The sequence below is a fragment of the Ursus arctos genome, unplaced genomic scaffold (assembly GCF_023065955.2).
Source record: "Ursus arctos isolate Adak ecotype North America unplaced genomic scaffold, UrsArc2.0 scaffold_26, whole genome shotgun sequence".
Taxonomy (NCBI): Eukaryota; Metazoa; Chordata; class Mammalia; order Carnivora; family Ursidae; genus Ursus; species Ursus arctos.
Genome location: NW_026622941.1, coordinates 42,252,188 through 42,266,933, shown reverse-complemented (window position 1 = coordinate 42,266,933; position 14,746 = coordinate 42,252,188). Strand labels below are relative to the sequence as shown.

General features: G+C 55.9%; 1 protein-coding gene across 1 annotated transcript; it reads left to right on the top strand.

Annotated features, from left to right (window-relative positions):
• Nucleotides 1-6,878: 6,878 nt before the first annotated feature.
• Nucleotides 6,879-14,424, top strand: LOC113257586 (keratin, type II cuticular Hb5). The gene is made up of 9 exons (XM_026501810.4): nucleotides 6,879-7,394; nucleotides 9,347-9,555; nucleotides 10,147-10,207; nucleotides 10,337-10,432; nucleotides 11,090-11,254; nucleotides 11,496-11,621; nucleotides 12,020-12,240; nucleotides 12,963-12,994; nucleotides 13,416-14,424. Exons 1-9 carry the CDS (start codon nucleotides 6,975-6,977, stop codon nucleotides 13,607-13,609), a joined length of 1,524 nt encoding a protein of 507 aa, XP_026357595.1. The 5' UTR covers nucleotides 6,879-6,974; the 3' UTR covers nucleotides 13,610-14,424.
• The last annotated feature ends 322 nt before the right edge of the window (nucleotides 14,425-14,746 follow it).

The window sequence follows — 14,746 nt, the reverse complement described above, 5'->3', positions numbered from 1 at the left end:
CACGGAGGGGGTGCTATCGGACTGAAGCCCGAACTGGCAGAATCTGATTCTATCTCCAGGTAGATAATGTCAGAATTGAGTTGAATTGCAGGATATCCAGCTGTGGTCCAAGAATTGCTTGTTGGTGTGGGAATGCCCCCCCCCCACATATCAGAATTGTGACCAGAACTTTTAGTGTGTGTCCTATGCAAAATCGCACAGGGACCTACAGCAGAGAACGCCCCACCCCTGCTTTACTGATTACTGTCATTAAAATCTTGAAATTGGAAATTTTTGAAAATTCTTGCAATTCTTAATTTTAAACAACAGGCCCTGCATGTTTATTTCACACCGAACCCCATAAATTGTGTAACCGGTCCTACCTGAACAGCTGTAGGTCTACTAAAGGAATCGAACGTGTAGTTTAAATCTCATAACAACAAAAAAAACCGTCAGGCCCAGGACGCCTGGGTGGCTCAGTCGGTTGAGCGTTTGCCTTTGGCTCAGGTGATGATCCCAGAGTCCTGGAACCAAGTCCCAGGTTGGGCTCCCTGCTCAGCGGGGAGCCTGCTTCTCCCTCTGCCTGCTGCTCTCCCTGCTTGTGCTCTCTCTCTGTCAAATAATAAATAAATAAATCTTTTTAATAAATAAATAAATAACATGCTTTAAGTATCATTTACAGTAGCACCCCCAAAATGAAATGCTTCGGTGTAAGCCTTCACAAAGTATGGGAAGGATCCGGGTGCCGAAAACCACAGACACCGACGTAAGAAATCAAAGAAGACAAATAAATGGAGAAGACTGTCTTCAGAAAGTGAATATTGTGAAGAGGTCGATTGTCCCCCCAGAGACCCTCCCGCAGCGACCGCATGGGGTTCAAACCCACGGGCTCCGGGGTGGGCAGAGCCCCTTCAGATCCCAGGCCCTGAGCTTACAGGCCGTGCGACCAGAGGTCATAAATCAGACGCAGCGATGTTTCATGCTTCAGCTCACTGGCTTCTTTCAGCAACCGGACGTGGTAGGTACGTGCATTCTTCCCTCCTAAGCCTCCTTTATTACTACGTGACAGGGGACAACGCCACGGCCCAGAGAGGCTGAGTGGCGGAAGCGGTGGCATCCCGAGTCCAGAACCCATGCTGGTCACCACGGTGTTGTGTCTGTTCATCTCAATAAGCCACCTGCCTGTCAGGTGGGAAGATCGTTCCTACTTCAAAGAGTCGCTGTGGAGATGACACACAGGGACAAAACTGGGGTGCTTGACACGCAGCCCGGCGCGCAGCTGGGTGCCCAGCCGACATCTGCTATCGCTTTGGCCCTGGTGACGGCAGTGGTCCTAGTTTTACGGCTAATGGAGAGGAGCTGTGTCCAGCAGTAGCAAACAAGGGCAGGGTGGGGGAGATGCTGAAGTGTCAGCAGACTGTTTCTGGCGTCTTCCTCCAGAGTCCTGAGCCCTGAGCCACCTGCACGCGGGCACCCCGGGCTCAGCCTCGGCCGGTCAGCAGTGGGAGTCTGCTGCCCTCTGCTGGCCGTCTACTTCCCAGGAGGCCCTACATGGGATTTTAAAAGTACACTGACCATACTGTGGGCAGCTTAGTGTCTTTTAAAACTATTTTTTCCCTCCAAAATTGTGCTTAGGACACAAGCATTACAACAATGAACAGCAACTTTGGAAAAGAAACCCTCTGTCTCACCGGGCCCGACGCAGCCCTCTTTCCAGCTTTCTGGGTTTCCGTCTGGCTTTGTTCCCACAGGTGCTCAGCAAACAACCGCACTCACCCGGAGAAAGCTGCGGAGGGCTCTGAGTCCCAAGGGCTTCAAACTGGATGTGCTCCTCAGGGCCTGGGCCAGGTCTTCCCAGAAGGTGACATTTTCTGCCAACATCAAGTATCTAAACTGTCCGAGATTTCCATTCACTTATACATGCAGTCACAAACAAATATTTACTAAGCACCTCCTATATTCCCGGTACTGTCCTAAGTGCTCGGGAACCATCAATGAACAAGACAGATAGAATCCCTGCTCCCCTGGAGTTTTGTTTCATTTTGGTTTGGTTCAATGGGGAAAAGAGGAAAGACTGACAATAATCAATAAAAAAGAATAAATTAGTCAATTACAGAGTGTGTTAGAAGGTAAGTGCTATGGGGAAAAAAAGAAAAAGATCAGAGCAAGATAGACCTGGGAAGAATGTCCTGGGAGTGGGAGGCCAGGTTACCATTTTAAAAAGAAGGGTAGGGAGCCTCTGTGACGGTGAGAAAAGACCCCCAGGCAGCAATGGAGCCAGCGTGTGGCCGAGGGAAGAGCCTTCTGGATAGAAGGGACAGCCAGTGCGAAGGCCCTGAGTTAGGAGTGTTGCAGGTGTGGCTGAGGCGCAGCGGGAGGCCAGTTGAGTTAGCTGTTTTCCTCCTGAGATTCAGGGAAATGGTCCTAGTGCTTAAAAAGACAAGAAGAAAAAGCTTCCAAACCATTAGTAGGTATAATTCTGAAATTGGAGGCCCTATATTAACTGACCGACTGCTGTGACCCAGAAAGGCCACGGACAACAGCAAAGCCCCCAGGGAAAGCTGCCTGCAGGAAGGTGTGTGGGTAGGTCCAGGGAGAAACCATAGAGCATTTCGCAGCTCCTGGTGGGGAAGCCCGTGAGACGAGAGGAGGGCGGGCCAGGGAGCAGCTTGGCTGACTGCAGGGGGGCCATGCCCTGGATGCACTGGGGGACAGCCCAGTGGCTCGTCCAGCTCCTCCCTGTTGCTCAGACCTCACTCCTCTCACAGAGGGTCATGATTCATGCCCCAGTTTTATGGAAGCCAAAGAAAGTATCACAGGGCTAGAAGCCCCTTGAAGAGCTGTGTCCCAGCACCCGGAGGTGGTGTCGATTCAAAAACTAAGAAGTGTGGAGAAGATCAGCAGAGAAGATGGGCGCTGCCCAATTTGAACGAGCTGGGTTTGGACAGCCACCGAGACCCTGCTCAGGACGGGTCTTGTCCGTGGGGAGTCCATCAGGGGTGATTCTGGAGAACCAGCCAGCCAGGGAGGGTAGAAAGACAGCCCACGAGAGCCCAGACAGATACAAATACGAAACTCCAAGAGCCGGCAGACAGCTCTAAGGGCAGACAGGGAAGGATGGGAAGGGGTCAGCGCTCCTTTATCTCTGGACAAATACGGAAAGCCTTCCCAGAAACAGGGGGATTTTAAGCACAGTAGAGAGATCAGAAGGGAAGGGAGGTAGTGAGCCCTGGGCTGGGGGCAGAGCAGGCGTGCCCCAGCAAGTGTCCTACAGGGAGCACGTGGGAGGAGGATGGCCCATCTGTGGGGAGGTGTGACGGTGGTAGGTCTCAGGGGAAACCCCAGGAGATGGCATCCAGGAATGGGGCAGAGTCAGACGGAGCCAGGGCAGCTGCCTGGGGCTCCAGGGTGGGGTATAGAAGCTCTCTCGCTCTGCCGCACCTGGATGGCTCAGTGGGTTAGGCGTCCGACTCTTGATTTCATCTCAGGTCATGGTCTCGGGGTCATGAGTTTGAGCCCCACATGGGGTTCCACGTTCAGTACAGATTCTGCTTGGAATTCTCCCTCTCCCTCTCCCTCTGCCTTTCCTCCCACTTGCTCTCTCTCTCTCTCTCCTCTCTCTCTCAAATAAATAAACGTTGAAAAAAAGAAGTCCTCTCTCACTCAATTAGCTCTTGAAGGCTTCCTGGACAAAGTGGCCTCTTGGGAGCACTGTACATGGCAGGAGGGACATGGGTTCTTATGCACACATTCCCGACACTGGGTGTGGCCTTCAAAAGATACAGGGGCAGGAGGGGACAGGACCAAAGGGGGTGATGGATGACAGCACCCTGGACAAGAGGGTGTGGAAGGAGATAATTGGAGTTACCTGAGAAGCCCCGGAAAGGGCATTTTATGAGCTGCCTGCTGAGACAAAGGAGGAGAAATCACAGCCTCCCTCTGACTAGTTCACAAAGGCTTCCTGGAAGAGGTGGCCAGCCATTCGGGAACATTCCAGGCAAAGGTGTGCCCAGAGACGAGGCTTGGGTGTAGGGAGAGAGGTGCAGGGAACCTGTAGGGCACAGTGGCAGTAAATGAGGAGGAGGCCGGTGAAGCGAGGTCAGGCTGCCACCCGAGAGTCGATCCCATGAGCAGAGGTGGTGGGAAATGAGTAGAGCCAGGCATGGGGCTATGGGTTCTCTGTCCCTTTCTTGGGTGGAACTAGACAGCAAAGGTCCAGGTCTCATGCGTTTACACAGACCCTCCAGGGCAGCTGTGTCATGCTGGCCTGGCCTGTGGGTTTCTCACTTGCCTTGCACAACCTGGAAACAGCCTCATTAAGAACTTAGCCTCCCTCTCCTGCCCAGCCCCTCTGATCCAAAACACCACGCGGACAGCCTTCCTGAGCCGCTTCCACCAGCCCTGGGCTCGGCTGCCATCTGCCGAGACGCACACTTCACCCAGCACCCCTGCGCACGCCCCTGTGCCGGGCAGGGACCCTCACTCCTGCTCACTCCAGCCCTTGTTCTCCCAGGTCTCCTGAGTCCCCCAGCATCCTCTTCCCCACCCTCAGTGGCCAAGTCCAAGCCCAAGCCCCTCTCAAGGTAGAGGTTTGGGAGGGGTGTGTGTGTGTGTGTGTGTGTGTGTGCGTGTGTTGGAGGCACGGGGAACAGCTGAGTCAGGAGCCTCTTTGGGACAAAGCCTCCACTCCCTCCTGCCCCCAAGGAGAGGCAGAAATGGATCCAACTCCATCCTCTTCAACAAGCTGAAGGAGAGCAGAGGCTGATGGGAGTTGAGAAGAGGAGGTCTGTGGGCTTTCCAAGCTGGCTGAGCAGAGGGCCCACCCGTCTTCTACTTCCCATGCTCACCCGTTCCCCTCCCCCTGCTGTGTTCAAAGGGCCCAAATCCTTTTTGGTCTCCATACGCCAGCACCAGGTCCACACAACAGGCAGTCAGGAGCTCAATGTCCCAGGCACCAGACTGCGTCCCTGGACCCAGGCCAACAGGGCCCCCACTAAGGAGTGGGTGCTGGGAAACCAGCCATTGCGCTCCCTAGCCTCCTCTCTCCACCCCCAGACTCCACCCCAAATTTTTATACTAGTGAAATCAGGTTAAAGGAAACATTAAAAGCGGCCTTGAAAGGGTAAAGAAGTCATAAAGGTGCAGAGGATGTGAAGACCATGGGTGGGACTGGGAGTACACCCAGTCCCTTCTGGATGAGGGGTACAGGGTGTGGCAGAGGCTTTCTGAGAGGAAGCAAGAATCCCTTTCCTTTATACAGAGTGGTCTGCTCCCCAAAGCACACGATTGCGTATTATCCACATCATCCTCCCCACAACCCTGGAAGTAAGAACGAATTCCACACAAGCATACAAAGCCTCAGAGAGGTAAGAGCGTCCCCAGAGCCACACAGCCAGGAAGCATCCGAGCTGGCCCTTGAACCAGGTCTTCCGACTTTGATTCCACTGTCCAGCCTGACCGTGGTCTGAAGATCCTTCACGGCCAGCTGGTGAGGCTGCCTGTCCCTCCCCGCCAGTTGCCCAAAGTCTTTCTGCCCTCCTTGGAAGAACACGGGTGGAGTATGGAGACAGAAACCAATCAGCCTGGTTCTGGGTGAAGCCCTGCAGGGGCCCATCCCCAGAGATGAGGCCAGAACCAGGACAGAACATCAGTCATGGAGGGGGAGAAGTCAGGCCGTGGGCCCACGGTGGCGGCGCTTGATTCTGGAAGGCTCCCCAGAGGGGTTGGCACTCTCAGAGGACGCTCGTTGGCTCTTCTTCCCTTCTCGAAGTTCCTCACACCTCGGGTGCCTGGTTAGCCTCCCCGGGGGCAGAGACCACATCCCCCAGCTTTGTGCTCAGCTACCATTAAAAGAATGGCAATCATTATCCTAATAAGTAGCTCCAGGATACATGGGGAAGCGAGGACGTTATGAGGAGCCCGGCTCCCAGAGCCCCCGGGAACCAGAAATCACAGCATCCTCAGATGAGAAAAAGCCACTTTCCCGCCCCGGTCTCTAAATGTTCCTCTAAGGGTGACAGTTTTGGGGGCTGAAGCCCAGGATGCGCCCCTGCTCTGACTGGTGGTCTTGGAGGAAGAGAGATGAACAGAACCTGTTTCTTCTTAAAGAGCCAAGGGAAAGTGCCCAGAGCAAGTCCACAGCAGCCAAGTTATCCCAGGATGGGGTTCGTCCATCCCTGCAGCCCAGTGCGAGAAAGTGGATAAAGGGGAGGCTCCCCATTACCCACAAGTAGCCATTATTGTGGCCACTGACAGTTGAGCAGTTTGCAATTTTGCTGGGTGAGAAATGGAAGCTCCGAAACAGAGCCTCTGGGTTGGAATCCAGAAGGTTCTAAGAGACCATGTGCTCCAGCCCTCTGTCCTGCAGGGAGCATGGTCAAAATGGTCCCATGAACCCAAACCACCTTCTAGGCCAAGTGCCTGGGTGGGTTTGGACTTGCCTGACCCATAAGCCCCTGAAACACAACGACTTACTTGCAAATATATCCTGCACGGAGCCAGAAGGACAGAGATAATGCACTCTTGGGGTCTCACCCAACCTGGGACCCTAGACCTTCCCCCTTGAGACAGTAGCCCCAGCCTCCACCCCAACCCCAGCCAGCTCAGACTGTTGTGGAGTTCAAATCCGTCTCCGGGTGTGGGTTGGGGCCCTCTTACAGGGAGACTGCGAGAAAATTAATTACTTAATGTATGTAAACGAGCTTTGAAGATGAAAAGTGCAAACACAGTGTCCCTAATAACATCTTCAATACTTTTACGGAGGCCCCAAGTCGCCGCTGAGCTCACCTTTAAGACGAGTCTTTGGGGAGTTGCTGGCAAACTCCCCAAGCCAATAAACAACATAAAATGGCTTTTCACTCCTTTTATGCAGCCAACCCCAGCTCTCCCCACCAATAAAAGGACCAGGGAGGATCAGAGAGGCCAGAAGATCGTAAGCAGCGCCCCTGAAGCCCGCACTCCTCCCGCCGCACTCAGCCTCTGCTTAGACCCGCACGATGTCCTGCCGCTCCTACAGGGTCAGCTCAGGATGTGGGGTCACCCGGACCTTCAGCTCCTGCTCCGCGGTGGCCCCCAAAACTGGCAACCGCTGCTGCATCAGTGCCGCCCCCTACCGCGGGGTGTCCTGCTACCGCGGGCTGACGGGCTTTGGCAGCCGCAGCCTCTCCAACCTGGGCTCCTGCGGGCCTCGCGTGGCTGTGGGCGGCTTTCGCGCTGGCTCCTGCGGCCGCAGCTTCGGCTACCGCTCCGGCGGCGTGTGCGGGCCTAACCCGCCCTGCATCACCACCGTGTCCGTCAACGAGAGCCTGCTGACGCCCCTCAACCTGGAGATCGACCCCAATGCACAGTGCGTGAAGCATGAGGAGAAGGAGCAGATCAAGTGCCTGAACAACAGGTTCGCTGCCTTCATCGACAAGGTCAGTGCGGCCTGGGATGGTCCAGAGACGGTCCCGGCCTGCCCTCCCCTAGGGAAGGTGCTGGTGTGTTGGGGAGACAGCACAGAGCCGGGTTTGAGACAGCAGAGGGAGAGAAACACAGGCCAACCTAAGCAGAGGATCAGTTTCCATCTTTTAATTCCAGCAAAGTGCACAGAGGGCCCAGCGTGGTCCGGAAACGGAGTCTGTTGGTCTGAAGGGTGTGTGTGTACTTCTGGAGACAAGACAACACAGGAACATCAGAGGCGCCCCTGGAAAACTGGATGGGGCACTGGGAGCTACGAGAGTGGGAGATAATGGGGAGAGTAAGAGCCGCGTGGCTCCCAGCCAGGCGGCTCGGGGAAGTGGGCGGCACGGCTCAGAGCCTCCCTGCCTCCCCAGGTTTGCTCTGCCCCTTGGCAGCGTGGGGCCTCGGGCATGTCCCTTGTCTGGATAACAGAACAAGCCTCGTATGCGTGTTGCGAGCATGGATGGATTCATGCTTGGAAAATGCTGGCACACAGTAAATGCTCGATGAATGTTCACTGTCAGCATGATTCTCCAAGGACAATAGTGTGACGGGAGGCGTGACGGTAAACCAACCGGGGCTAGCACAGCCGCCTTCGTGGATGGAGGGCTGGGAATGGGAAGAGGGGCGGTCCGGCTGGCGGGGGGAAGCCCACGGATGCAGAGTGTGGAGACGCCCACACTGTGGGGCTGCCTCCCAAGCCCCCAGGCCCCCCCCCCTGCGTGTCCACAAGACCTCACTCCGGCAGAATAGATAGGACCGGGCTCTGGGCTTGGGGTCAGGAATTTTGTTACCACTTTCTCTTTAGAGAGCTTGGTTCATCCTCAAAATGACCCGATGGGGTAGGCATTAGTATTTCCATTTCTTTACTATCAAGTGGCGGCTGAGTTTAGATGAGTTGTTAGACATACTGTGACGGGCAGGTGAAGGGGACTCAGGGACACCAGACCCCGAATCTCACCGACTATTGGTGTGACAATAAGCTAGTCATCTCAGTGTCCCCATCTGTACTATGAGGGGAATGATACCGCCCCCCCCCACCTGTAGGGTTTCGAGAACTGAATGGGATTGATGCGCAGGTAGAAACAGATGGGTAGACAGAGATACACAGTTGACCCTTGAACAGCACCGGCTGGAGATGAGCAAATCCACATCTATGAGGATTTTTTTCGATAAATACAGTACTAGAAATGTATTTTCTCTTCCTTATGATTTTCTTATTAACATATTTTCTCTAGCTTATTTGTTGTACAAATACAATATTTAATACATATAGCACACAGAATGTATGTTACTCGACTGTTCAGGTTATCAGTGAGGCTTCTGGTCAACAGGAGGCTATTAGCAGTTAAGTTTTTGGGAAGTCAAAAGTTACATGCCAATTTTCAAATGCACGGGGTAGGGGTAGGGGCGGGGGGAGGCGTCAGTGTCCGTAACCCCCCGCCTGGTTCAGGAGTCAGCTGTAGAAATAGATAGACGTGTATGTATCTTAGCACGGGCCCTCGTACCACACAGTAAAGCTTCCATAAGTGTCCCGTGGATTAATAAAAGAGGAACTGCTAATTATAGTAAGAGTTAAATTAGTTGAGCGTTGACCATGTGTCAGGGATGTTCTAAGCATTTTCCATGTATTAACTTGTTCAATCTTTACAACGTTAAGGGAGGCACTATTATCAACTCTGGTTTAGAAATGAGAAGACCAAGCACCAAAAGGTTAGACAACTTGCCTGCTTCGAGTGGCAGAACTGAACTTGAACCAGACCTTTGGCCTCAAGGCGGGGCGCTTTCCCCCACAAGCCACACTGCCTCCTGGGGAGCTGGGAACAAGGCCCCTTGCGTCACAGACACTCGGCCCCAGGCTCAGGGGGACCAGGCACCTCCCGGGCTCCCCCCACCCCCGAGTCTCATCCTCACCCCCTGAACGCAGGTGCGCTTCCTGGAGCAGCAGAACAAGCTGCTGGAGACCAAGTGGCAGTTCTACCAGAACCAGCGCTGCTGCGAGAGCAACATGGAGCCCCTGTTCAACGGCTACATCGAGACGCTGAGGCGGGAGGCCGAGTGCGTGGAGGCCGACAGCGGGAGGCTGGCCTCGGAGCTCAACCACGTGCAGGAGGTGCTGGAGGGCTACAAGAAGAAGTGAGTGCGGCTGGACTGGGGGCACACAGGGTGTGTGGGAAGGCTCCACCCTCAACCTACTTGAAGCAGGGGGAGATTCCTGCCCGTCTAGAAGCAGGGCCCGCCCGGAACCCGAGGGGCTGTCTAGGGCAGGGCTAGGTGTCAGATTCTTTGGCCCCACTCCCGTCCTTGGAGGCCCTGTGGGTCTTAGAGCTGCTTTCAGGGGGAGCAAGGAGAGGAAACCCAGTGGAGTTCTATAGCTCTCTGTGGTCCTACCCATCTCAGCTCACTTTATGATGCTTGCTCTGTGTTTTTGCTGCCCAGGGCACTAGCTCTCTTTGGATCTGCGGGGGGCACAGAGGAATTTAGATTTGGGGAACAGAACATGCATTCCCTGATCTCATCATCCCAGAGGCAGCAGGACTGGGGTGGCCTAATCCAGGCTGGGACAAGGGCTAGCTCCCAAATAATGCACAAACTAGACCATGGAGAGGACAAGTTAACTATCGCAGGACTCTATCCCTTTGGACCCCTGGGAGAGCTGGCCCAGAAGCTGGGATGGTGTCCGAGCCCCAACCCCTCAGCTGCAGCCCCTCTCTCCCCCCAACCCAGGTATGAAGAGGAGGTGGCTCTGAGAGCCACGGCAGAGAACGAGTTCGTGGTTCTGAAGAAGGTGAGGGGGCTGCTCATGGGGCAGGAAGGGAGGGCACCCATCCGGACAACCTCCAGTGGGGGCGCAGTTACCATGCGAACCGCACAGGCCTCCCCCCCACACACGCCCTCCTCTTCCCTCCACCGCCAGGACGTGGACTGTGCCTACCTGCGGAAATCCGACCTGGAGGCCAACGTGGAGGCGCTGGTGGAGGAGTCTAGCTTCCTGAAGCGTCTCTATGACGAGGTGAGGGCGCCCCTGCTAGCTAGCCGGGGCGGGGGGGGGCAGGCGTGAGGACCTGAGCAAGAGGGGAGGCAGTGGGCTGTGTGTACATGCTTGCCCCGTGTGTGTGACGTAAGCATGAGAAAACATGCGTACACCTGCAAGAGGGCCATGTTGCACGACTGTGACAGACACACGTAGGTACGTGCCCAGGGAGAGCCCGGCGTGCGTGTTTGAGGACTGCGGAACGTGGGTGTGGTTCTCCACGTTTGTGAGTGCCGGTGTGTGTCGCATGTGCGCCCGTGTGCTGGTCTGGGGGTGTGTCCGTCTGTACCTGGGTATGAGAGTGTATATTTGAGGGTGGGGGTCAGGGTCAGTCTCTGGTCAGAGAGGGGTCCTAATTAATGGACAAATCACTAGTCCCGGCCTTCAAACCCCAGCTCCCCTGCTGGGCGACTTTGAGAAAACCCAGCATGGGTTTCGTTTTCCCGTTTGTTCAGTCAGGGACCCCTCCCAGCCTTCTTGTTTTATGAGGTACCTGTGTGTGCGCGAAGAGGGAAGGGGAGCCGGTGGAGCAGGGGTCATGTAACATGATGACCAGCGCCCCCTCCAGGGAGGGGACACTGCCCCTAAGGGTGAGCCCATGGCCCAGACCCAAATGCATTGGCTCTTGGCCCCCAGGAGCTCCAGGTCCTCCACGCCCACATCTCAGACACCTCGGTCATCGTCAAGATGGACAACAGCCGGGACCTGAACATGGACTGCGTTGTGGCCGAGATCAAGGCTCAATATGATGACATCGCCAGCCGCAGCCGGGCTGAGGCCGAGTCCTGGTACCGAAGCAAGGTGAGGGGCATAGGACACCTGCCTCCTAGACATGGCAGTGGCAGGGACGGCCTCTTTCGTCTGGGTATTTTGATTATTAGGGATGGTAAGAGCACAGGCATCTCTCAGTTTGGGTGGTAGAGCAGGGCTGCCATGCATGGTTGCACAGGCTGAGCACTGTACAACTTACCAATCGTCTGTGGTGTCTGAATGGGTGGGAAACTGCATCCTGAGCCTCAGGAGCATCTCTGCTTCCCCCCAGTGTGAGGAGATGAAGGCCACGGTGATCCGGCACGGGGAGACCCTGCGCCGCACCAAGGAGGAGATCAACGAGCTCAACCGCATGATCCAGAGGCTGACCGCTGAGATCGAGAATGCCAAGTGCCAGGTAGGGTACAAAGAGGGGTTTGAATGCCCGGCACAGGCAGACTGCAGCACCAGGCACTTGGTCCCCAGGAGGGCAAAGGCCTGGCCCCAATCAGGCTTCACAGTGTGCCTGTGAAGAAACAGGGAACCAACCAAATCATACAGCCCTCGGAGAGGGATGTACAATATCACCGATGTCACCCTCCTTGGCCACCCTGCAACCACCACCAAGGAGAGAGGGTGAAAGCCCCCATCTCCTCCCTCATTTTCAAGGTCTCATTAAATACCTGGTCCTACATAGTTAACCCAGCTTCTCTCTGGAGCCCACCCCCCCGCCCCCCGGCCCAGCTCCATGAGCTCAGGTGAGCCAAGCTGCGCCTTCTCTCTCTCATCCTTGCTTTCACATCCCCTTCCTCACAGCGGGCCAAGCTGGAGGCAGCCGTGGCCGAGGCAGAGCAGCAGGGCGAGGCGGCCCTGACTGATGCCCGCTGCAAGCTGGCCGAGCTGGAGGCCGCCCTGCAGAAGGCCAAGCAGGACATGGCCTGCCTGCTCAAGGAGTACCAGGAGGTGATGAACTCCAAGCTGGGCCTGGACATCGAGATCGCCACCTACAGGCGGCTGCTGGAGGGCGAGGAGCACAGGTGCGGCTAAGGGGGATCTCCCCGGGTATAGAAGGAGGCCCTGGTCCCCTGGGAGTGTGTATCCCTGAGCCCAAGTGTGAGCTACATCTCTAAGCGCTGCTAGTACAGGTTAAGCTTCAGGAATAGTCACAGTTTATCAAATACTGCTGTGTGCGGCCTCACCATTGAATGAGGTAGGTCTCATTTTTCGCTTCCAAAGATGAGGAAATGAGGCTCAGCGTGCACTGACTTTCTCGTGGCCTCAGCTAGTGAGTGCAAGACTTAAGAAGTGTGCCCCAGCCACGTGCCTCTCGAACCCACTTCCTTCCGGGAGCTCCCTCCAGGAGGCTGCAGCTTAGCCTGCCACCCTGGCTCATGCCCCATAAGGACGTCACACTCCATATGCAATAGCTTCTCGCAGGCACGGAGCCCCCCACACCCACGGCTGCACACTGTTGCCTCTCGTTTCCGTGAGCCTGACCAGCGCTCCCCAGGGGGCGGGGTCGCTCAGATTGGCTGGAGCTCAGCAGCGGGCCACCTCTGCTTAAAATCAGAAGCCTTTCTCTCTGTGGTCCAAGAGCGTTTAGAGAAAGAAGGTGGTCATGTAACACAGACTTTGGGGTGCCACCCCCCACGTCTCGGGGGGAGGAGCTGTACACAGACGGGCCCTCTCTGTCCCTGAGCACCTGCTTCAAGGAATTCAGCTCCATGTGCAGAGCTAACCGAGTTGTCTTTCCCCACAGGCTGTGTGAAGGCGTGGGCTCCGTGAATGTCTGTAAGTATCTGCTTCAACAACATTCCCCCTGAAAAATGGCTTTGTTGATGGGCAAAGCTGCGCCTGGAATGCTCGTAGTCAAGAGAAGGCCCTTCCTCCTTCCCTGGCTCCTCACTGGGGAGCACTAGAGGGGTTAGAGATGGCGGTGTGTTGCACGCCCTCCACTGGTGGCAGTGGGAACTGCAGGCCATGGAAATGGGGCCAGCCACTTTGACCCTCTGGGTGGGTTGTCCTCACTTCCTTCCTATCCCAGTCCCCTGGAAGGACGAGATGCTGGGAGGAAAGGGGCCTGAGTTCTTAACCACTAAACCCTTTTCCGGAGGAGGAAGTTCCTGCTAGGCGAAAGCCCCGTGGGGCCTATTACAAGGTTGGGGAGATCAGGGCCCGCCACCCACCCTGTGTCCCCTCTCTCCCCTTATAGGTGTCAGCAGCTCCCGCGGCGGAGTCGCCTGCGGGGGCCTCACGTACAGCACCACCCCGGGGCGCCAGATTGCCTCTGGCCCCGTGGCCACGGGTGGCAGCATCACAGTGATGGCTCCCGACTCCTGTGCTCCCTGCCAGCCCCGCACGTCCAGCTTCAGCTGCGGAAGCAGCCGGTCTGTCCGCTTTGCCTAGAATCCCGGGCCGCCTGCATCCCTGTCCCCAGAGCACGGAATGGTGTGTGAATGGAAATCGTGTGCTTGCTTCCGGAATCTTCCACGTGTTCCTACAGAGGGAAAGACCCTCGGCCGCGCTCTGGCACCTTCTCATTCTAGGGAGTTGTTTCCTGGTTCTCCTCTGGGCTTCAGTTAGAGAGGCATTCCCAGCCCTTCACCTAACTCCGGTTTGTCTCCAAAAGACCCGTGGCCAGTTTGTATCATTCTCCAAGCTCTCTGGGACACTACCAGTCGGTCACCCAAGGTGGCAGGACATCACGGGAGCTTGGCCTTCCCTCGAGACAAGGAGTGAGCCTGACTCCCAGCCAGGTCTCCCCCAGGCTAAGAGTCTGAGAGGAAGTCCTCCCTCCTGGCAGCAGTCCTCCCTCCTGGCAGCAGTCCTCCCTGTCTCCTGGCTGGGAGTTCTGCAGGAAGCACTGGCCCTGGGTTATTCTTGTTTGTGTTTTGCTTGTCTCTCTAACTGACTGCCTTCTTTGGGTTAACCTGTCCCAGCCAAACTCCTCATGTGACCTTCCAGTTGAGGGGCCCATTATAGGGGGGAATCCTTTTGACTTGGGACAGGTCTTGCTATTCATTGCACCTTTATACATTTCAAAGAAAACTCCAAGGTTGCTCCAGACCTCCCCCTGCGGGTGCAGGAGGGGTGTGTCCAATGCGAGCCGGTGGGATGGAGAAGGTTAGGCCACTTCCTGAGTCTCCCTCTTGTTACGACTGTCTGTGGGTGCCTTGCCTTCTGGGTTGTCTCAGTCTGTGTTTCAATAAATGCTGCTTCAATGCAAGGATATGTGGTCTCGTGAATGACAATGTCCCCACCCTTCCCATAGCCACGACCCTCAGCCCCATCCCCAGCTGGTCAACCTTTTCCAGCCCCAGGCAGTGTTTCCCTAACCCTCCAGGCACTGTGCCTCTTCTCATCCACTTCCATAGCCTGATTCCAGCTCAGCCCTCTTTGGTCCAGTCTGGCCTGGACCACAGCTCCAGCTCCCATCATGACCTTCTGTTGCCTGCCCCCACCCACCCCCAGCAGCCAAAAGTCTCACCCCCGAATCACTCTCACCCTCTACGACCTGGTTCAAACTAGTTCCCAGCATGCACC

Bases quoted from the DNA above. Each gene is read 5' to 3' on its own strand.
- LOC113257586 (XM_026501810.4), top strand. From the start codon at position 6,975: ATGTCCTGCCGCTCCTACAGGGTCAGCTCAGGATGTGGGGTCACCCGG. The intron at 7,395-9,346 runs GTCAGTGCGGCC...CCCTGAACGCAG, and splicing joins TCGCTGCCTTCATCGACAAG to GTGCGCTTCCTGGAGCAGCA. The intron at 12,995-13,415 runs GTAAGTATCTGC...CTCCCCTTATAG, and splicing joins CGTGGGCTCCGTGAATGTCT to GTGTCAGCAGCTCCCGCGGC.